This window comes from Entelurus aequoreus, linkage group LG02, assembly GCF_033978785.1.
Source record: "Entelurus aequoreus isolate RoL-2023_Sb linkage group LG02, RoL_Eaeq_v1.1, whole genome shotgun sequence".
NCBI classification, from domain to species: domain Eukaryota; kingdom Metazoa; phylum Chordata; class Actinopteri; order Syngnathiformes; family Syngnathidae; genus Entelurus; species Entelurus aequoreus.
Window position 1 is genome coordinate 60199395 of NC_084732.1, and position 24390 is coordinate 60223784.

At 37.2% G+C, this 24390-nt stretch overlaps 1 protein-coding gene across 8 annotated transcripts in view; it reads right to left on the reverse strand.

Annotated features, from left to right (window-relative positions):
* Nucleotides 1–531: 531 nt before the first annotated feature.
* LOC133636346 (liprin-alpha-1-like) overlaps nt 532–24390 on the reverse strand; it is a 95206-nt gene continuing 71347 nt past the window's right edge. Inside the window, exons 17-31 of one of the 8 annotated variants that reach the window (XM_062030333.1) lie at nt 19933–19962; nt 18109–18233; nt 17820–17992; nt 16196–16289; nt 14932–15013; nt 14634–14834; nt 14350–14412; nt 13937–13963; nt 11933–12108; nt 11714–11811; nt 11417–11592; nt 7878–7946; nt 2341–2509; nt 2082–2155; nt 532–1838 (exon numbers count right to left, since the gene is read on the reverse strand). In XM_062030333.1, coding sequence (XP_061886317.1) covers nt 2100–2155; nt 2341–2509; nt 7878–7946; nt 11417–11592; nt 11714–11811; nt 11933–12108; nt 13937–13963; nt 14350–14412; nt 14634–14834; nt 14932–15013; nt 16196–16289; nt 17820–17992; nt 18109–18233; nt 19933–19962 — 1539 coding nt within the window. In that variant the 3' untranslated portion in view covers nt 532–1838; nt 2082–2099. Of the gene's footprint in view, nt 1861–2081; nt 2156–2340; nt 2510–7877; nt 7947–11416; nt 11593–11713; nt 11812–11932; nt 12109–13936; nt 13964–14349; nt 14413–14633; nt 14835–14931; nt 15014–16195; nt 16290–17819; nt 17993–18108; nt 18234–19932; nt 19963–24390 lie in introns of all 8 variants that reach the window. The other 7 variants (XM_062030327.1, XM_062030319.1, XM_062030351.1 and 4 more) reach the window with 7 other exon arrangements.

Sequence of the window (24390 nt, forward strand, 5' to 3'; positions counted from 1 at the left end):
TGACACAATGATTAAAGACTGACTTTTCATATACCGGTAGGCTGGTTATTTTGATAACGTACATGCGAGCACTTTGTATTACTTTGCACCGTTGTATTATTTGTACTCTGCACGAATGCTGTTCGCCATGTCAAAGATGTGAAAGTTTGATTGAATGATTGAAAGATTTATTGTTAATAAATGGGACGCTTTGCGTTCCCAAACAGTCATCTCTGTCCCGACAATCCTCTCCGTGGTAGCAGGAACCCCTATATACTACGGTAATTACACATCAAAACCCTGCGGCTTATAGTCGGGTGCGGCTTATATATGGAGCAATCTGTATTTTCCCCTAAATTTAGCTGGTGCGGCTTATAGTCCGGAAATTACGGTACCTTGAAGGTAGAAAAGTGCCATACAAGTATAACCAATTTTCCATGTTTTACTGTTGGGATATAGGGACTGGCGGACGTCTGTGCTTTCTGTAAAAGCTAATACCAAGACCATACACAATTTGAAAAGACAAAGCTTTAGTCTTCATCTGTAAAAGAAATTACGTTTCATGATTTTATTCAACATAGGCAATAAATACTGTGATAAAAATAGTTTATAAGTACTCAGACTGTACATCATTGTTACAAGATGAAATAATTCAAAGAACAGGAAACAAAATAGCAACATGACTTGCACTGTGCATAAGGACAAAATTACATACATGATGACATCATTTCTATCTAGCATTTGACTACAGACGGGTTAAAGAAAACGCTTCGGTTCCTTAATCCTTAAATTGGAACCTGTGTTGTAAGAGCAGACAAGACCGACAGGGAGAAAATATAGAGCTATTATATTAAGATATGATGGTGAGGAGACAACATAAACATGTAATAAATAAGAACACAAGAGAGTATGGGGTTAAGAAACAAAGGCGTATTATAAAGTTTAAAAAAAGTTTTTTGGGTGAACCGAACCTCTTTGAGAGTAGTTGCAGTAACTGAAGTGAAATTGGTCCATCAAAACAAATAGTGTATACCTGTGTTGTAGAGCCTTGCTCCATGCATGGTCAGCAAGGGAGAACCTGGACTTTTGCTTTCATTTGAAAGTAGTGTTTTTCTGCTACAGATATATGGCTTTAGTTCTTAAATTCTAGACTTTACATTTGGTATCACATATACACACATATATGTGGAAAATATACTGTGTTTCACAAGATATCTGTCAACATCCCCTGGCTTGCCAAAAGTTATTTTAATGGTGATGCGCACTCACAGTTTTGAGCAGGTTGTGAAACAGTCTACAGTAATTTATCTGATATTCACACATCCACTGACCTATATTTAGAGCTATATTTACATGAAGATCGCCAGTAATAAGCTACAAAAATACAAGTTAAAAACGCGTAACGATATAAAATTAAATTATATCACAAGTCACTTACTCATTAATTATATTTCAAATCAACGTAGGAAAAACACATACATCTGGTCAGTCAAGATTATAAAAAAAGATTAGAAAATGTCTGTTGGTAGAAATATACAAACTCCAGAAATATTCTGTTACATACATTTGAGAGCACAGTGGGGAAATGTAATTTTAAAAAGCGTGTTGATTAAAGGGATAGATAAAAAAAAAAAATCACATAGTATTATGGTAATCATTTTAAAAGTCTCACTGGTATACATAGTCTACATATAAGAAATGTGGAAAAATCTACTCAGTGTCCTCTAGGGATACTGAGATTGTTGAGTATGAACATTATCTGTGATGAATTTTTTTTTAGTGTCCTTAAAAATCAGTTTAGTTCATCATCCTGGTCTTGAAAACAGGGAACTCCCCTTCATCCTCAGACCAGCGGTTACCTATAGAAATAATGAGGATAAACTGAGATGGGGAAAAAGGGAAAAGTACAGACATGAGAGGGGAAGCAGAACAGAGGCCGGGGATAGATGGGTAGAAAGGAAAAGAGAGAGAAGATGCGTGAAACGTGCGTTATTAAAGCTAAACAGTTCAAGGAAGCTGTTTTCTGCTGTGCTGCTAAAGTAGGAGTTGAGAGGTAAAAAATATATTGTAACCATCAATTGTACATCTGCATGGGATCTTACCGTTGTGTGAGGTTTATGTTAACAAGAGTAGGTCCTGACTGTTGCAGTATCCAGCCTCTGTATAGACTGACTCCCTGTGTTGGCATGTTGGCAAAAAAAATCACATGCAAATTGCATGCAGTTAATCACAGCATCATGAACCGCAAAGCCATTCAAAATGGAAAGCAAAAGCAAAACAAGAAAAAATAAATTCTCACTTCAAGTAGCAGCAATAACAGCCCATTGCAAGCACAGATATGCACGCACAAGTCTTACTTACCATCTATTGGGCTCCTCTTTGGCTGTGTGGAGGGAGATGAAGCATTGCTGCTGGTCACCCTGAAGTTGGCAGGCAGGGTATCCGACGCACCCAAAGACATCCCCCTCATGTCCTTGGGCCGGAATTTTTTTCTCCATGAGGGAGCACGTCGAAAATTCTTGTCATCATCCTGGTACAAATACAAGGGGAAGAAAAAAAAAGATGGTGCATTAATATCTATTATGCATTATCTACAAAACCCAAAACCAGTGAAGTTGGCATGTTGTGTAAATCGTAAATTAAAAAAGAATACAATGATTTTCTAAATCTTTTCAACTCAATTGAATACACTGCAAAAACAAGATATTTTTGTTCTAACTGAGAAACTTATTTTTTTGTGCAAATAATCAGTACCGTATTTTTCGGACTATAAGTCGCAGTTTTTTTCATAGTTTGGCTGGGGTGCGACTATACTCAGGAGCGACTTGTGTGTGAAATTATTAACACATTACCGTAAAATATCAAATAATATTATTTAGTTCATTCACGTAAGAGACTAGACGTATAAGATTTCATCGGATTTAGCGATTAGGAGTGACAGATTGTTTGGTAAACGTATAGCATGTTCTATATGTTATAGTTATTTGAATGATTCTTACCATGTTACGGTAAAATACCAGGCACAAATGTTCCCTCTAATTGTTCATGTGTGTGAGCAAACGCAAAAACTCCCTGAGCATTCAGTGGAGCCCATGTGAGCAACATCAGACGTGCACACTGTGGCTACACCAGCAGCACACCTGTCCCAAACCTGAGTAAATAAGTTCAATCTCCATCCATCCATCCATTTTCTACCGCTTGTCCTTTTTTCTACCGCTTGTCCTTTTCGGGGTCGCGGGGGGTGCTGGAGCCTATCTCAGCTGCATTCGGGCGGAAGGCGGGGTACACCCTAGACAAGTCCCCACCTCATCGCAGGGCCAACACAGATAAACAGACAACATTCTCTTATTATTATAATCAAATGACAGCAGTCATTTCCATGAGATGATTTTCTAATATAAGTGTTTAGGCCCACTTCCAATGACAACAAATATTGTTTTTCATGAACTGTGTACTTGTATTGTTTGTCTGGGTGGAGGTCCTGCTTTGGAAATAATTTGTACCCCTTTCAGACATTGCATTTAGTTCCCATTAAAACATTCACATGTTGCACAATGAGATGTAAGCAGGGGATCATGTGTACATTCCTGCAACTTCCTGTTTGTAAAAAATATTTTTTTATTAGTATTTATTTAATATACTAACAGCATTTCATGATTCATATTTATAAATTAAGATTCCTAATAAATGACACTAGAATAAGCACACATTTGATTGGTAAATCATAGTGTAACGACCTGGAATAACACTTTATGGGTGGTGTTGGAGTTGTCCGACTTTTTGTGTGGCTGTAAACGCATCACTGGCTAAGTGCCATGTGTGCATGTGTTGGCGCAAGTGAGAAAGAGCGAGCGGCTGCTGTTGATATAACAAAGTTGCTTTTGGTCTGGTTTGCAGAAAATTACCAGTTTTGCTAGATATATTTTTTTTACTAATGTTTTGGTGATGTGTTTATGGCCGACAATAAAAAGTTTTGCTCAGTAAAGTGATGGATGGAATTCTGTCCTCAAAGCGTCTTGACAGACGTTACAATATTTGAACAATGATGACGAAAACTGTTTTTATGCGCTTATTTTTTTATTTGATTTTGTGCGTGGCATAGATTTGCCGTGCGCAGAGGACGCTTGAGCAGTGCGCAATTGCACAGGCGCGCACCTTAGAGGGAACGTTGCCAGGCACGTTCTCAGTTGGTTATTTATGCGTCATATAACGTACACTTATTCAGCCTGTTGTTCACTATTCTTTATTTTAAATTGCCTTTCAAATGTATATTCTTGGTGTTGGATTTTATCAAATAAATTTCCCCCAAAAATGCGACTTATACTCCAGTGCGACTTATATATGTTTTTTTCCTTCTTTATCATGCATTTTCGGCCGGTGCGATTTATACTCCGGATCGACTTATAGTCCGAAAAATACGGTAACTTAGAATTTAATGGCAGCAACACATTGCAAAAAAGTTGGCACAGGGGCATTTTTTCCACTGTGTTACATGGCCTTTCCTTTTAACAACACTCTAGTAAACGTTTGGGAACTGAGGAGACCAATTTTTTAAGATTTTCAGGTGGAATTATTTCCCATTCTTGCTTGATGTACAGCTTAAGTTGTTCAACAGTAATGCGCCACACATTTTCAATGGGAAACAGGTCTGGACTACAGGCAGGCCAGTCTAGTACCCGCACTCTTTTACTATGAAGCCACGCTGTTGTAACACTTGCAGAATGTGGCTTGGCATTGTCTTGCTGAAATAAGCAGGGGTGTCCATGAAAAATATGTCGTTTGGATGGCAACATATGTTGCTCTAAAACCTGTATGTACCTTTCAGCATTAATGGTGCCTTCACAGATGTGTAAGTTACCCATGCCTTGGGCACTAATACACCCCCATACAGATGATGGTTTTTGAACTTTGTGCCTATAACAGTTCTATAACAGTGGTTCTTTTCCTCTTTGGTCCGGAGGACACAACGTCCACAGTTTCCAAAAACTATTTGAAATGTGGACTCGTCAGACCACAGAACACTTTTCCACTGTGCATCAGTCCATCTTAGATGAAGCTGGCGGCGTTTCTGGGTGTTGTTGATAAATGGGTTTCGCTTTGTATAGTAGAGTTTTGACTTGCACTTATATATGTAGCAACCAACTGTAGTTACTGACAGTGGTTTTCTGAAGTGTTCCTGAGCCCATGTGGTGACATCCTTTACACACTGATGTCGCTTTTTGATACAGTACCACCTGAGGAATCGAAAATCACGGGCATTGCCGCTTACGTGCAGTCATTTCTCCGGATTCTCTGAACCTTTTGATGATATTACGGACCGTAGATGGTGAAATCCCCAAATTACTTGCAATAGCTCGTTGAGAAAGGTTTTTCTTAAACTGTTGGACAGTTTTCTCACGCATTTGTTGACAAAATGGTGACCCTCGCCCCATCCTCGTTTGTGAATGACTGAGCATTTCATGGAAGCTGCTTTTATACCCAATCATGGCACTCACCTATTCCCAATTAACCTGTTAACATGTAGGAGGTGCAAATAAGTGTTTGATGAGCATTCCTCAAATTCCTCAGTCTTTTTTGCCACTTGTGCCAGCTTTTTCAAAACATGTTGCAGTTATCAAATTCCAAATGAGCTAATATTTGCAAAAAATAAGAAAGTTTACCAGTTTGAACGTGAAGTATCTTGTCTTTGCAGTGTTTTTAATTGAATATAGGTTGAAAAGGATTTGCAAATCAATGTATTCTGATTTTATTTACGATTTGCACAACGTGCCAATTTCACTGGTTTTGGGTTTTGTATATACCGTATTTTTCGGACTATAAGTCGCTCCGGAGTATACGTCGCACCGGCCGAAAATGCACAATAAAGAAGGAAAAAAACATATATACGTCGCACTGGAGTATAAGTCGCATTTTTGGGAGAAATTTATCTGATAAAATCCAACACCAAGAATAGACATTTGAAAGGCAATTTAAAACAAATAAAGAATAGTGAAAAACAGGCTGAATAAGTGTACGCCATATGACGCACAAATAACCAACTGAGAACGTGCCTGGTATGTTAACGCAACACATCATGGCAAGAGTCATTCAAATAACTATAACATATAGAACATGCTATACGTTTACCAAACAATCTGTCACTCCCGATCGCTAAATCCGATGAAATCTTCCTCCCCGGTGTCGCCTCTGGTATGTCCTTTCTTTCTGCTGCTCGATCGCCGTTCTCTGCTGCATATTTCACTACGTCCAGCTTGTAATCTGCAGTATATGATTTCCTTTTCGGTGCCATTTTAGTTCAGCCCTTCTCAGTTTTTATAAGTTACCGCCAATGTTGACGTGGTCGATTTTAATAGCTACGGCAGTAGCATTAAGCACATAGCAGTTAGCATCCCATGACCCACAATGCACTTCTGCCATGACCCTCCCCCGCCGAATTCTTATTGGTTGACGTGTGAGTGATGATTGCTGACGTGTGTGTGACGATTGCTGCCATTTGCTTCGTCTCTTACGAGACTGAGATAAATAATATTATTTGATATTTAACGGTAATGTGTTAATAATTTCACACATAAGTCGCTCCGGAGTATATGTCGCACCCACGGCCAAACTATGAAAAAAACTGCGATTTATAATCCGAAAAATACGGTACTGTATATTAGGTTTGTCAAGTGACTAATTTAGAAAATCTGATTATTCACACTCTTGAACTGTGATTAATCATGATTAATAACAGGGTATTATTTACTCGCATTAATAACATTTACTTAAGAAAATACCCCAATATTTAGATACAAATGCAATTTGGTAGTCAGAATGTCATACAGCAAAGTTTTTTTTTTAAGTTTTACTTAACCGCAAGTCATTGATTTGCTTAAAACCTGGTAACATTAAGTATAGTAAGAATTAAGTGCACATTTTAAAAGTCTCTGCGATAATATAGCAAACTAGGTACATATGTAAAGTATATTAATAGATAATGTAATAAAGACACCCATAAACAACTTTACATAGTGCACATCTGCATTTACTCTTCCTTAGTTTAACCAGTTGTTTTAACAAATGTAAGCCATTTTTTATTTGTTGGCGCAGTTAGACCGGATGTGACGTGTCACCCTATTATTGTGACGCCTTCAAGCATGTTTGTGTGTGTTTGTGTGTGTGTGTGAAAGAAGGTGCCTTGACGAAAAGCCAGTGTGTTGACGAGAGACGTGACATTTGTCAAGAAAGAACGTGCCTCTCGATTCCTTTGTTATGGTCTGTCTTTTCTACTGGGCTTCATCTAATTACAAAACTTCAGGTACACAAACAAGCTTATTTACTTTTTCGGATGACAGCGCTGATTTTTTTTTGTACAAACTACCGTTTGTACAACGTTAGTTGGTGACATGAACAACATCTAGCAGCACTTGGTCTTTACAGATGTTAATGTTCTGCATGCGGTGGCTGTCCATTTTGAAAATACTTTGTTTAACTTATCCATGGTAAGAGCAGATAAACTCAGCCAGCATAGTTTGCTGTCCATGTAGCATTCATGCTAGCAACGCCATTCTCACATTAATGTTTCGCTTTAAGAGGCTATTTTAAACTTGATGTGTGCCGATAAGAAAGGTTGTCGCTGCAATACCAACTAATTACCTCAGTTTTATCAAAAGTTACGTTGGAGTTTGTTTTGAAAGGCGCAGAGCACAACACCTTATGATCACAACACCTCTTATGATCACACTGGCGTGGGACGTGATCACTGCCTGTGCAATGGCTGCCTTCTGGCAGTCAGAACAAACATTGTGTTTAATCTTCATTCATTCATGAGAATAATGATTTTTTTTATTTTTATTAATCACATGCCTTAACGAGTTAACGTTGACAGCCCTGCTGTATAAAAATATTTTGTTCATTACCTCTTCCATCCTTCTGTCTGTGCCGATGGCCAGCAGACTGTTGTATTCCCGCTCAAGGGTTGCTCTGGCCTAAAAGACAGACAAGAAGGAGACATCTATTATTGAAGTGTGTGTGTTGCAAATGGAATACTTCCATCAGTACACTGTGCACTTATTTTCTGAAAAAGCTAATTTTGACAAAGCTGTGCTGTTTCAAATAGATTACAAGGTATATCTACATATAAATATAAATATAAAATATATTCATATATATATACATTTTAAATATATATATATATATATATATATATATATATATATATATATATATATATATATATATATATATATACACATACATACACACACACATACACTACCGTTCAAAAGTTTGGGGTCACCCAAACAATTTTGTGGAATAGCCTTAATTTCTAAGAACAAGAATAGACTGTCGAGTTTCAGATGAAAGTTCTCTTTTTCTTGCCATTTTGAGCGTTTAATTGACCCCACAAATGTGATGCTCCAGAAACTCAATCTGCTCAAAGGAAGGTCAGTTTTGTAGCTTCTGTAACGAGCTAAACTGTTTTCAGATGTGTGAACATGATTGCACAAGGGTTTTCTAATCATCAATTAGCCTTCTGAGCCAATGAGCAAACACATTGTACCATTAGAACACTGAACACTGGAGTGATAGTTGCTGGAAATCGGCCTCTATACACCTATGTAGATATTGCACCAAAAACCAGACATTTGCAGCTAGAATAGTCATTTACCACATTAGCAATGTATAGAGTGTATTTCTTTAAAGTTAAGACTAGTTTAAAGTTATCTTCATTGAAAAGTACAGTGCTTTTCCTTCAAAAATAAGGACATTTCAATGTGACCCCAAACTTTTGAACGGTAGTGTATATATTATATACATATACATTATGTATATATATTATATACAAATATGTATATATATATACTGTATATACAGTCGCGATCAAAAGTTTACATACACTTGTAAAGAACATAATGTCATGGCTGTCTTTGAGTTTCCAATAATTTCTACAACTCTTATTTCTTTGTGATAGAGTGATTGGAGCACATACTTGTTGGTCACAAAAAACATTCATGGAGTTTGGTTCTTTTATGAATTTATTATGAGTCTACTGAAAATGTGACCAAATCTGCTGGGTCAAAAGTATACATACAGCAATGTTAATATTTGGTAACATGTCCCTTGGCAAGTTACACTGCAATAAGGCGCTTTTGGTAGCCATCCACAAGCTTCTGTTTGAATTTTTGACCACTCCTCTTGACAAAATTGGTGCAGTTCAGCTAAATTTGTTGGTTTTCTGACATGGACTTGTTTCCCCAGCATTGTCCACATGTTTAAGTCAGGACTTTGGGAAGGCCATTCTAAAACCATAATTGTAGCCTGATTTAGCCATTCCTTTACCACTTTTTATGTGTGTTTGGGGTCATTGTCCTGTTGGAACACCCAACTGCGCCCAAGACCCAACCTCCGGGCTGATGATTTTAGGTTGTCCTGAAGAATTTGGAGGTAATCCTCCTTTTTCATTGTCCCATTTAAAGCACCAGTTCCATTGGCAGCAAAACAGGCCCAGAGCATGATACTACCACCACTATGCTTGACGGTAGGCATGGTGTTCCAGGGATTAAAGGCCTCACCTTTTCTCCTCCAAACATATTGCTGGGTATTGTGGCCAAACAGCTAAAACATTTTTTATCTGACATCACATGGACAAAGATAAGACCTTCTGGAGGAAAGTTCTGTGGTCAGATGAAACAAAAATTTAGCTGTTTGGCCACAATACCCAGCAATATGTTTGGAGGAGAAAAGCTGAGGCCTTTAATCCCAGGATTTGTTTGATTTATGCAAATTAGTCATTCATTGAACATTATTCATATATTTTTTTCTAAACATATTAACACAAAATGGACAGAAACACTCTTTAACTGACAATAAAATTATCTGCAGTGGGCTGGTGTCATACCAGATTTTGAATCCTGTGCTGCTAGAGCGCTTGCATTTAGAGGAGCGCAGCTACACCTGCGCATTTAGATGCACGTTTAGCGTATAAATAACATGGATTGTTACGATCCAGCTTTGATTGTCAAAGAGGTTTGGTAATCTAACCTGTGATATTTCTACCAAATAAATGCTTCTAATATTCTGTACATTACGTGTTGCATCAACTTTTGGCACTCATTGTACTGCATGGAATGGTATGTCCTAAGCTTCTAACCAAACCTTCCTAAGGAATTGTATTAATACTTAGCGATCAGCTTGCTAAACACTTTGTAATTGAGGACTATCAACCAAAACATGTTACAGGGGAATATTAAATTTTTTTTCACCTGCCAGAACATGTGTTGCCCCTCTATATTTCTCAATTGATATACTATCAGTTAATCATCAATCAAAGTTGGTTTATATAGCCCTTAATCATAAGTGCCTCGAAGGGATGCACAAACCACAATGACATGCCCTGATACTAGCATTTATTTCGGTAGAAATATCACAGTTCCATCAGTTCCAAACATTTAACAATTAAAGCATGATCATAATGCAATTGTGTGTTATTGTGCTAAATTGGTATCTAAACACGCAAGTGAAGCTCCACACTTGTGAATGCAAGCGCTCCAGCAGCAGTTGATACAAATGCTATTGGGGAATAAAAAAAATGCAGCATGATGGTCAGCCTTCGTCAAGATGTAGGGGTTCTCTTTGAATCAGCGGGCAGCTGGCATTTGCTCAGGTGAAGCAACTGGAATGGAAATGGCTTTGGTCTTGTCGAGAGAGCAACATGCTGGCTTTGGAGCTGGGCTTGCCATTCAATTCTATTCTATTTCTTCTTGTCTTTGTAAATTTCTGCTCGCTATTTCTTCTCGCTTGTGGCAATACATCAACTGGAACTCAGCTGTATTTTCCCATGCTACGGGAAGGGCCGAGGGTCACACAGATTCCGCACACAATCACGCATCAAAAAAAGTAGCGGCACTAAAAAATGTTTTTACTTGGTTAACCCTAGTTTTTTAACTTTACAGCCTATTTCTTTCGCACATGTTTAATCCTTCAGCATTCATGTAACTGCAGCATCTTTAATACATCCATCCATCCATCCATTTTCTACCGCTTATTCCCTTCGGGGTCGCGGGGGGCGCTGGAGCCTATCTCAGCTACAAATAATAAATATCTCCATTGCAGTTGTTTTCTGGTGTTTGTGTGATTTATGTTTTGGATCATTTTGTGTTTGGGACGTTAGGACGTTGCTGCATGTTTTGCCCCTGCCACCCACCGTCGATAAAGCATGTGATTATGTCCACATCAAATGAGATAATCACAGCCAGTTTGTATTTATTTCCGATGTGTATGGTTGATAAATTAGCTTAAACTACAAAAAATGTTTGTGCATTGACAAAGGGAAAACCTTTTGAAACAGTTCCCAAAAAAATATTTTATTTTTCTTTGCAAACAAATGTAGGAATGTTTTTTTGTCACATATTTGCAGTAATGCTGGCATGGCTAATATTTGGTGTATTGTGTGTACCTGAGTGTTCTGTGTAGGAATTTGCAGCAGAAGTGCCAGGGAGTTGTGATCAAAGGTGTCATCTAGGGACAGCAGTGCGCCATGGACGCCACTTTCATACAGGTTTGCACTATACTCTTTCAACCCGATTGCTTGAACCCAATTTATCACGTGCTCATTGCTCCACACCAGCACATCTGAAAAGCAGAGACAGGACATTTACTATTCAATTTAATATTGCATAATAATGCATAATTTAAAAACAAAAGTAAAAATGGCCAAAATAAGGTATAGTTAGACTACAAATACTTTTGTTACCATTAAACTCTTGCTGAGAGTCTTCCCTTCTTCTTTCCAGCTCCTTTCTGTCATAGTTGAGTCTCCTTAAACACATCACTCCACACTGAAAACTGTTCCTATTAATCAGACAGAGAGAGTAGTCTATTAGTTATTTCAAGCCTGACAAATACCTTTGTATCAAATATGTCACAGATTGGAGCTTATTTAACACACATTTTTATAATGTGTGGTTTTTACCTGTGGAAGCTGTCAACCATTTTCAGCTGTCCTCGGAGGTCTTTCTTTGTAAGATGATCCAGCATGCGGGCGTCCACCAGGGACTCCATGAAATATGAGCGATACTGTGGTAAACCCAAGCTGGGCAGCCATTCATTGCCAATCCATTCATGATTCATGTCTCCGTACGCCAATGTCTTAAATAAAAACAACAAATAATTAAGACGACTTTACAACCTAGGTTAAAAACTTTAATTAAATAAAACAAACAAAAGACATAAAACGTTTGTTTTATTTAATTACGTAAATTACTAGTTTATAGGATATTGTCAACACATTTTAACTTCCTCAATATAATCAAATGCAAAGTAAGACTTGTTTCATAACTTTTGTGTCATAAGATAACCAGTGAATATTAGTAATACGATTTAGTATAATACATTATTTTTTTTTAGATGTTACTATCAAATTGAAGTTGTAGCTTTTATGCTTCTTTTGATTTTCAAGTGTGCACAATAATCTTTGCTTGTAAACATTTGCAAGGCTGCATGCAAAGGTGGCTGATTTGATGAAAAAAGCCTTTTCCCGTATTGGTTGCTTGATGCAATCGTATGTGCGCAATATGTATTATTCATTGCTAATATTTTGTTTATTCGTTGTTATTCTTTAAGCTTTATGTAAAAATTGTCCTGCTGAAGTGCCAGCTCTGTACTCTTTTAATGTCCTTTGTGTTCTTTGATGTCTCCCTAATAGCTTTCATGTGTTTTTACTTTTTTGTGGACTTGCTGTATCTGCACTGCAGCCATCCCCGTTGTGGGATGAATAAACTAGTCTATACTATCCTATCCTATTATCACTCTTAATTTAATTTACGCAAAGTAGGAATTCTTAATTCTAAATTTAAACATTTTCATAGTTCGAACACAATAAAAAACATTTTTACAACCTCCTTAATACTTAGAGCCTTTTAGAAATGAAATAACATTCCTAGAATCACCTGAACACTTGTTTTACCAAATATAGTAGACAAAAGAAAATAAGACATATACTTCTACAGTAATACGTAAGAACTTAAGACATATATAAGCCAATGTAAATAGTATGTACAACTTGTTCAATAATGATGATGATCTGCTATGCAATACAACAAAGTACCTTAAGGTTTGTTCATTGAAAATACTTAATTTAGGCTAAAAATACGCAAAGTATGCTAAAATATGCACATTATTTACCAATAGGCCACAGTCAAAACGCAAAACAGTGATGATCCGCAATATTATTTTCTATTACCGGTAAATATATTTTGAAAAAAAGCGATGAATGTGAAGCACTAAGTTGCGAGGGATGACTGTAGGACATTATGAAATAGTAAATACTAACACAATTAAGCATAAAACAGCCAAATAAATAGAGTCTATAACAGTCATTGACTACAATATTTCACTGTGTTTATTAAGCAATTATTATTACTTCCCATATTTAATAAATCATATCATATTTTGTCTGCAGTCAGAGACTCAAATGTCTTGTTTAAGTAACCAAGTGGTCTAAATATTTTCCAAGGAGGACAAAATATAGAAAAATGTAGGGGTGTGGGGGCCACTTTGATATTTGTACATTCAAGATGCTAAATACAATGTGAGAGCTAAAGCTATCTGAGCAAACAACATATTTCCTTTGTGTTATAGCTGACAAAGTAAACTGTTATCCATCCATTCATTTTCTACCGCTTGTCCTGGTATCTAATAATCATTCATTATTAATGAATAATTAATTAGTTACATATGCTGATGGCAAATAAAAAAAGGACATCATTAAAGTAACCTGTCAAAGGCTTTCTTTCTTCTAAAATCTCACAGCAGTTTCTCCTGAAAGCTTCGCATTGAACATTTATACTTTACATTCAACACTAAGCAAAGCTATGTTAGGAAACCATTGTGTTACACATTTGCACAGTAAAGGTTTGCTCAACATGATTGAACCAAAAGGGCGATAATAATAAACAGGAGTGATATGTATTCAAACCTGGGCCCAGATATTTTCGTCTTCCTCCTGGTGTTAGCATGGTTAGTGAACATGGTGACGAAAAAAGAAAGGCTGGGTTAGTGAGACTGTATTGCTGGGTTAGAACAGCAGGATGTAAAATGTTCAAGTGTAAAAATCCACAACAATTCATTGTGGGAGCAGACACACACACTACACTATCCACTCAACTCATGCCACAAATAAATTCTAGGGAAACACTACTGGAGAAAACTGAATAAGATCTCTTTCCAAGTTGCTCAAAAATATCAGCAACAGTGTGAGGTTTTCAGTTAATGTGAGTTGAAGCCTGATCATAAATAATTGTACATTTACTGTTATATAGCAGTCTTTGGGCTGACTTGGAATGAGCCGGGAGAAACACACCATTGCCAAGCCAATCAGCAAAGACTAACCGTAGAAGGTGTTGCTGCCAAACTTTCCATTTCTTCATGTGTGACCCAAACGTTTGCTGTGGTCTGATCATGTGACACCCCCCATCACAAGTGAGTGAAGTGTGCAGAGAAGGGACAGGGACGCAATACAGAAAAGAGAAGATAAGCAAGAATTTTCTGCTAGAAAAAGGTAAATGCTTAAAATGTTAATCCCTGGCAGTAGCATGCTCAGTGAGATTAAGACATTTTAGACAGGCAATATATTAGACTTCATGAAACATACTGGAGCATTATGAGACACATACCGTTCTTGAGGTGGGAGGGGCAGAGGGACTGGTGAGGGACATAATTTCCTGAATAGCAAGACGAAGTTTCAGACGATGTAACGGGTTACTGATGCCTATCTCCCTCTGTATTTCGGTGTCAGATAGCGCTGACATAATGGCTCCACTCTTCACATTAGCACGGCAGGCAGCTACATACCAAGCTGGCATGCCCACCCACAGCTGGCCAAGGGACATGAGAGAAAAAACAGAACCACAAAATTCACAACAATAAAGTCTTAAACAAAAGTTGATTGATTGAACGGTTTTAGTGCTGTACCTCAAGCCAAACGACAACAGTTGGTCCATCCCATTGGGCAAATGGCAGGCCCTGCCTGCGTGCCTCATCTAACAGTTCATGCCTGATACAAACAAATAATTATTTAAAACAATGTCTGTAACTCTAACATAACCACACAATTATATCCCCACAAACACAATATTCACATCTGAAAAAAACTAACTCCAACAGTAAAAAAGACAGAGTGCAAGTGCAAGAAAAAAGGCAGTTCAGGCGAAAACTAGAATAAATTCATTGACAAAAGACCTATGTCACAGAAGAACAGAAGTATGTCAAAACTCCTTGATGAAGGTTCAAACAGATGCGTCAGGTCGCTAAGAGCTAAATGATGGGCACTGTGTATTTTGGAGTGTTTTTCCTCTGTACCAGGTTTTTAGCTTTCAATCAAGTGTAAAATACATTCCCCATAAATAGAAGACATACCATGCAGAATTTATGACAGGGAGAACTCATTTGAAAAATCGTTTGCATTCAATCCATGCACAGTCTTCGTTAATTATGAAGCAGCAATGCCACTAATGGAGAATCCCAGTATATCGTTTTGAAAAGGTGTGCTGGGTAGGACACCCCATTCAAATTGATGTTAAACATGTACTTAGCCACCAGATGGCACATTGACAGTTAAAAATTCCCCCCAAAACAACCTGATCATAGACTTGGTGCTTGTTCATGAAGAAAAAAATGTGTATAATACTTTTCATAACAATTTTTTGTTTGTGCAAAACCATGCGGCAGGTCAGTCAAAATTAGCATGTTAGTTAGGAGCAATATGGAGAAACAATCTGACATTCAGAGGAACAACAATTTAAGCTTGTCAGAGTTGGTCAGGTCAATGAGGAGCCCAAGTGAGAAGAAAAAGCAAAAGCAATTATGAATCAACAACTTACCCTGTATTTGAGCTACGTAGGGGATGAGGAGAGGATGATAAAAAAAAGAGGGAGATTGGCAAAACAAATAAAAAGTGAATTGGTAACTATTTAAAAGTACTCTGATAAAAAAAAAATTGGACATAAAATGGTGATGGCTGAGAGTGGGTGTGCAATCAAAGGAATATGAACTGATGATGGAAGTGAGCATGAGCGAGATGGGCAGGCAGTGTTTTAGTGGCAGGATTGTAATACTGCATAAACATTAAGGGACTTTTTAAGTTAACATTCCTAAAACCACACTGCACTTTAAAAGGTAGCGGGTAAGATAGAGCCTATCAGAAGAGTAACAAAGAACATATTTAAATCAGACCTACTTCTTCTGCAGTTTTCTGTTTTTTTCTGCAGGACTTCCCAGGGTCCCCATTCCTAAGCCATCTTTGGGTGAGCTCTCTGCCTCAGGAGTGCCAGCTAAGAACAAAAATAAAAGCCAAGAGACATTATTAACCTTTCCTTAAGTGCCAGTACAACGGAAAAACAAATCAAGTTTGCAAATAAACAGGTGTGATCAAAACAATATATTGTAAATCTCACGGAGATTCCAAAGTATAATGAGTATGGGCAGTCAGTGAGCCGTGACGTAGAAGTGGGGACACAGTTCACACTACAACTCAGGCATATTTGGAGAGAGCCAATAATAATTACTCTGGGACAAATGATGCTCCAGAAAATTATATTTGTTAGCTTGATTTAAGGAGGATGAGCAACAAGTTTTAGAAGCTGTGCACAAACACATGCAGCTTTAGTGAAACACTAAAGCATCATGTAGAGGGTATTGCTAAGTGCTGAACAATATACAAACTAAGAACATAATAAAACCTGAAAGGCAATGTGCACGAGAAAATAGTTAGTCTGTGTTAGCGCTTTTTATAACAATATCGCAAATACTTGGTCAATTTTCAAGTCACAAGACATACATGGAGTTTTGTTGGCGGTTTTTGGTTGGTTATTTAGGGTGATTAATGGGCTCAATAGAGTATAGCCCCAGTTGACCTCATTGTTAGCTGACTTTTTCATTTCCGATTTAGAATGCATAAAAAAACCAAAAAAACATACGTGTTCTTGTTTTACATAGAGATTGTGAATGATAAACAGCATATCGCTTTCCAATTTTTGCCTATTTCTAGTCTAACTGGTCTGCTGTCTATGGGCAGAGAGCAGAGGAGCTACCACCATGACGACATCAGACCCCGAAAGTACGGAAATTGCTGAAATCTTTTGGAGCGGAATATCCAAAATGGCAGTTAGAATTTGTGGCGTTTTGTGGATGTTTAGACAATATTTTCAAAAATTTTGCGGAAACAATTCAGCATATAAAGCCAAAATATTTTTTCCATTATAATGGCACTTTAAATCATGTACTCTTATGGGCTGTGGACCGGCACCAAGAAACCTTTCAGGAAGCCGGGGAAAATGAGTACAGGTATATTTCATTGTGTTTCATTATTTAAAGACATTGTTTCTTATGAATTTATATCAACTTAGAAACAAAACACAAAATTAGCTAACCTCACAATGTGTTTGTTTACAAACAAAAAACATCACCTCTGGGTCAAAGATTATCTTCTGTCAATATAGATAACACAATAAGTGTAACATAACTTTTTCTGTGCTGTGATAAAGAAACAAAACATACAAAGGTGGGTGAATACGATAGGTACATTGTATAGCCCTGGTTTTTCATCATCACCATAAAACACATTGAATACAGTTCTTGTGGTAATTTTGTTTCTTGTTTTAGTTGGCTTCATTTTTACAGGGACTACTAAATAGATTGTCATTCTAATGTATCCAAAGTGTACAACTAAAGATTGGCCAATGGGCAAAGAAAGTCAGTTCAGATGACTCTTGATTTCAGCGTAAATCTCTCAATAATAAAATAAACTTTGATATAAACCAAATAATCCATTTTGGAGAAATGTCCACACTACACCAGCTCACCTTGGCTGGGAGAGTCCTTTCCAGGAATGCTAGGCCGGCCCTTCTCCTTCTTCCCAAATAGGCGTCCAATAGAAGACTTAATGCTCTTCTTCTTGGCTGCTTTGTTGAGAGAGTCCTGACTGCTGTTGCTGCTGCTGGGGTTACTACCTTGGCCATCTTGCAAGCCAATCAAACTATGAACAAAGTAAAAAAGGAGTAATGAAAAAAAAAAACACCAAACATTCAGCAATTTAGTTCCAAATCATTCATATATCTAGCTTTTAAAACAATAATCTTCAGTAACGCCTACCCTCTGATGTCTCTTATGTCCTCATTGCTGGCAGCATGCCCTGCTTCCCTATTAAGTCGCATGGAGCGTGGAGTGGTAGGGGGTGAAGTCTCACATTGGATAGTGGCTTTGTCATCCTGGGCAGACTACATACAAGAGAATAAATTAATTAGATCCAGGAGTCATAAGTCACTGCTAAGACCACAGATGAAAGAAATACATTTGCATAGAGGTCGTTAAAAAGACTGTTTAGTAATTAACAATAACTATAACCTATATTAATCTCTCTAACCCTAGTCATTTAATTTTTCCAAGAATGTATGGGTCCTTGTATACCTAGTAAATAATATTATATAATAGTATATAAAAAAAAAGAAGTGTCAAAATGGGTGGTATTAACTTCTCTGCTATTTTCGCGCCATTCACAGCTGCAAACTCAAGGCAGATAATTACAAGAACATATAACCTTCAAGGGGACCTATTATACATTTCCTCTTTTTTGACCTATACAGTAATTCCTGTTACAAAGTCAGATACTCGTGTTAAACGATGCCAAAGCATCAAATACTAAGGTTACTCCGTTTGCAAGTGAGACTTTGCAAGCAGTTTTGGATCTCTCGCAGGCTGTCTTACAATTTTTTTTTATATGGTAGGTTGCATTGTCGTCAATGCATGACGGAGCTAATTATAAGAGCATGCCCATGTAAATGCTCCTTGCCTGCCTCTTTGACTACTCTGCTTTAGTTACATTACTCTGCGCTGCATTGTCTCTGCTCTCAGCAATAACAGTGTTAGCACCTTGAGCAATGGCTCCAGGCGACATTTAAAACAGTTGTTGTTTACAGGGCACAGCATTTTTTCAAAAGTGGAGCCCTCCATGTCACTTGCTGCACAGTACATTAGTAGTCATTTCAGCATGTGCCTGTTCTGTATTTTTTCACCTTTTGACAGGTTTTTGTCAATTTTTCTAACTCAGTGTAAATCCCAAAAAGACAACAGACCAGCGTGGAAAGGAGGAGGGATTCACTGTGAGTTAAAAAAGAAAAGAAAAAAGGAATGCAGAAATACTGGCACTCGGGAGTATTGAAGAATTGATTAAGCAAGCTTCGTACCACAGCGAGTTTTAATTGTGATGAGACCGGATTTTATGGAAAAAGATGCCAAAGCAGACTTATATCACAGCAGGGGAGAAGACTACCTCTCTTTCACAGCAGCACCTCTTCCAAGAGCACAATCCCACACTGCCCATCGCCTCCGCCTTTCTCCCCCTCTGTCTGCTCCTTCCTTGTCAGACCTCCTTTGCCCATGTTAATATAAGTACATTTTACTCTTTTTAAAGTTTATTATTGTAGCAATATCGTTGTTGAAATGATTGATCTTTGTGATCGTTTGTGAAGACACCAAAGGGACTTGACTTCTATGTGTGTTTGTGTGTTGGCAGAGCAGCGCATAAATGACAGCAGCATTATTCATATTTACATTCTTTTTTATGGAGAAATTTGTTTCAAACTTTTCGATTTACGAACTCTGTTCGTAAATTCAACATTTAAATACAAAGATCTAAAAAAAAAACGTTCTATGTGTAACTGCTCTATAAGAGTCCAAAAATCTATTAAAGGGCCAAAAATGAGTATAATAAGTTCCCTTTGATGGAAAAATTTACTTCATATGACTATTATAAAATACTATATTACCATCATCAAAATGTATTTCACATCATTGAAAAATACCAGAAACTAAAGCTGAACATTGAATGGTTTGCACAGAGGGGTCAACATTTAGGGCATTAGGGGAGGGAAGGTAATGATGGCAGGGAATAACCAGTCACGCAGGTGTCTAATTTACCTTCCTGCGGTGCTTGCGCAGGTCACTAGGCTGAAGCATGGTAAAAAAAAAAAGAAAAAAAAAGAGAGAAGAAATGCAGTTAGCGAGAAGCATGACAGTGCAGCAATGCAACCCAGCGATGCACAAACAAGAGTGGAAACAGAGTATTCACGCATGTAAGTTGTTGACGACCAAACACATGCAAAATAGAGAACCACACGTACTGATATTGCTATTAGTAAAAATTCATCATTCTTGGAGACTTCACCCACAAAGAACAAGTTAATGAAGGATAGGACACCGCAAATAACCAAGCTGGAAACTCAACAAAGTCTTCCCAATGTTGAATAGGTGCAGCCAAGCAAAAACTAATCGTTAAAATATATTTGTTTCTAGTGGTCCAACTGATACATACAAAACACCTTTTGAATAAAAGTAAATTTTATGGCAGAATCAAACTCAAAATATAAATTAAAAAAATTAAGAGTATTACCATGGACGGACATCTTTTTGTGATATTGCACACAGAAAAAGGCCTAGTAACACTTTTGAGTAGTTTGTCATATTTTCCATTGTGCGGCTTGATAGGCGGATGATTCCCTCTTCTGCATTCCGCAGAGGCCTGGCATTAGCCAAGCAAATAAACGATCAGAATACCACATTTGGTAGTTTGTTTTTTGTTTTGTAATTAAATCCTAAAGCATTCATCTTTTATCTGTCACAACTGACATTGTGAGGTCAAAGCATGGAATAAAATAGTAAATTAAGAGGAATAGATAAAGAGAAAGCAGGAAAAGAAAATTGAGTTGTGAGCAATTTAGTAATCCAATCGAACAAAGTGTAATGTCTTTTTGGATAAAGGAATTTGGGGCAACTTATTTTACTAATAACTACAGCAGATCACATTTATAGGGAAAGTACAATCGTAGGTATTTTAGCACCGAAAATGTAATTTTTTCAAAAAGCTACTTAAGTACTTAACAGTACCTCGGGAAATTATTGGTAAGGATCGTAGCTTTGGGCTGTAACACCAAGAACATTTCACATCATGGTTATGGTGAATAAAAACTTCATGGCTATTATTGTCACTTACTATATAGTTGAATTAGTTCAAAAAGTACTTATATACACACTGAAATATTTTAATAAAGTTGAATGTTTTTAAATAAATAAACAGACAATCACATAATTATTTTGGCAGAAGAAACATTTGTCTGATTTCTTAAGAGCCATTCTATTATTATTTGAGAGTTTAAATAAAATTTTAATTTGTAAAAGTTTTAGAGGGTTTCTTTATAACAATGATCTCACGCGGGTTCCCTTCCTGTTGTAGACACGTCAGACGTCTGTGTATGCCTTGTCACAGCTACCACCCTGTCTGGCCTGTAGTTTCGATGTGCAGGATTGAATAGCCTACCAGTAGTTGCTCAAACAGCAATGCGTTTGGATTGTGGTATGGTGTTTGTGATGGGAAAACCAATGTGTCTTCCCTGTCTTGTATTCATGTTAGCATTTAAGATAGCTAGCAGTTAGCGCTCTAGTGTGCTTCTACAGGAAATTAAATTATTGATGTCAATCGAGGTTTCAGGATAATTCTAATTGAAACGGTTAAACTAATCGTCAGGAGTTTACCGCAATTTATCATTAACACAGGTAATTGTAACATCCCTACTTAGTAGATAGATAAGGTGGAAGATTTCTGGATTTGGACACACTGTTTACCCGACTCATCGTGTAAATAAAAACGTCTCCCTATCGGTGTATTATGGATACCCCCGAACAATGTTCCCTCTAATTTTCCATCAGATTTGCAGGTGTGTAATTTGTTGTGAGTTTATGCAGTGTGTTGGTTTTGTTCTTTGCACAAGGTGATGTTCATGCACGGTTCATTTTGTGCACCAGTAAAAAAACATAACTTTGTCTTGAATTGGAAAAAAACACATTTTATTTTTCACTAAAGAAGGGTTCGGTGAATGCGCATATGAAACGGGTGGGGTTCGGTACCTCCAACAAGGTTAAGAACCACTGGTCTATAGCCATATTAGGCGACTGTTTATTTACATGGACCAGTGCAGATTTGGGCGTATTTTGAAAGGTATAGAGGCAAACATTGATTGATTGAAATATATAAGCGATCATGGAAAAAATATTTAAAATGGGATGGGATGCAATGGATTTTTACACTCTTAAGAAAAATTTATTTTTTAAATATTTAAACCATCTATCATCACCAAGAGTATACTGCCCACTAACACCTCACTTCATTTGACACTCGCTGTATTTAGAGAAGAAAATATTGGAGGCACATCATCTCTTCACATCTGGAGGGTTCCACAAATCAAACAATAAGTGGTGAAAGAGAAAATCGGGCTTATTTGTGCATCGCTATGTAACGTATTTGATTGACTAAACGAGTGCCGTGCTGCTGTGATCGTGACGCTAATGAGAAAAAGGATATGTTTATTTGCAATTGATTTCCTGCTACAAAAATTACTGTAGTCTGTCATCTACAATTTGTGTCTGCAGTTTGTTTTTATGGTGTGAAGTTCATATATAAGTCTCATTATTTAGCTATAAATGTCCCTGTTGTTCAGTAATGTTTGCTAGCGATATCAAGGTTTAGTAAATGCTATTGAGTCTATTTGAAATTTGTAATCATCTAATTTATTAATACTATTAAAGATATTTTCTTGATGCTAACGAATAGCACCAAAGACGCTATAATGCGGTCAACCGTGTCGAATAAAGCACTTGGCTTTCCTGCACAACAACATCATAAACTTTTAGTTTCTGTTATGAAAATCCACAATGACGATACGGTGTATTGGACCAACAATAATAATAATATATATTACTAGGACTTAACATGACGTTAGTTTATTTGTACAACCAGGTCTTTGTCATTATATTTAGGCATAGCAACCACAAAAGAACACAAACTAATGCGATCTCTTGTCCTTTTTTTTTACATTTAGTTCTGCTCTCAAAAACTACTAATATAGTACAGAATGAACTCGATTGCATCACAGAAAGCTTCTCAAACAAATGAAATGTTCAGACTGCAGACACAAGCGGTCCGATTGTATTCCACAAGATGATGAAAGTAATATTTTTAAAAGCCATTTCTTTCGACGCACTTTCGTTTTTTTCTTGACTTTATTAACTTTAAGAACCACTTATTTTGGGACTCTATGAAAGCTCTTTCCAATGTCTCTATTTGAATGACTGGAACACCCAAGAACAGAACAGCAATACGGCATTTTTTGATCAAACTCTACACTCACTCTCACTTGTTTTAATGCTACACTCAAGCTGCTTGTACTTCGTGTGAATTAAGCCGCAAACAAGAAAAACGGATGTGACGTCATATGCAACCCAGCTATGAACCAAAAAATGCTGTCAATATATAGACAAACATCAGTGTTCTCCTATCGAGGAGGGCCACACTTGACTATGAGTCACAATATGACTATGATGTACTCTGCATATTTACTTCCAAAGGCCTCAGATTTAGAAAATAATGTGTCGTCTTGAACCGATCGCTGTCCTTATGCACTTACTGTAAATAACATTTGCAATATCTGTAATGTTCCTTTTCACTCTTATTTTTAATTGTGAATTGCAACTACTCGAGTTAGTCCGTCCCTTTGAACTACCGTAATTTCCGGACTATAAGCCGCTACTTTTTCCCCTCGTTCTGGTCCCTGCGGCTTATACAAGGGTGCGGCTTATTTACGGCCTGTTCTTCTCCGACACCGAAGAAGAGGATTTCGGTGGTTTTAGTACGCAGGAGGAAGACGACGACACAATGATTAAAGACTGACTTTTCATATACCAGTAGGCTGGTTATTTTGATAACGTACACTACCGTTCAAAAGTTTGGGGTCACATTGAAATGTTCTTATTTTTGAAGGAAAAGCACTGTACTTTTCAATGAAGATAACTTTAAACTAGTCTTAACTTTAAAGAAATACACTCTATACATTGCTAATGTGGTAAATGACTATTCTAGCTGCAAATGTCTGGTTTTTGGTGCAATATCTACATAGGTGTATAGAGGCCCATTTCCAGCAACTATCACTCCAGTGTTCTAATGGTACAATGTGTTTGCTCATTGGCTCAGAAGGCTAATTGATGATTAGAAAACCCTTGTGCAATCATGTTCACACATCTGTAAACAGTTTAGCTCGTTACAGAAGCTACAAAACTGACCTTCCTTTGAGCAGATTGAGTTTCTGGAGCATCACATTTGTGGGGTCAATTAAACGCTCAAAATGGCCAGAAAAAGAGAACTTTCATCTGAAACTCGACAGCATATTCTTGTTCTTAGAAATGAAGGCTATTCCACAAAATGTTTTGGGTGACCCCAAACTTTTGAACGGTAGTGTACATGCGAGCACTTTGTGTTACTTTGCACCGTTGTATTATTTGTACTCTACACAAATGCTGTTCGCCATGTCAAAGATGTGAAAGTTTGAT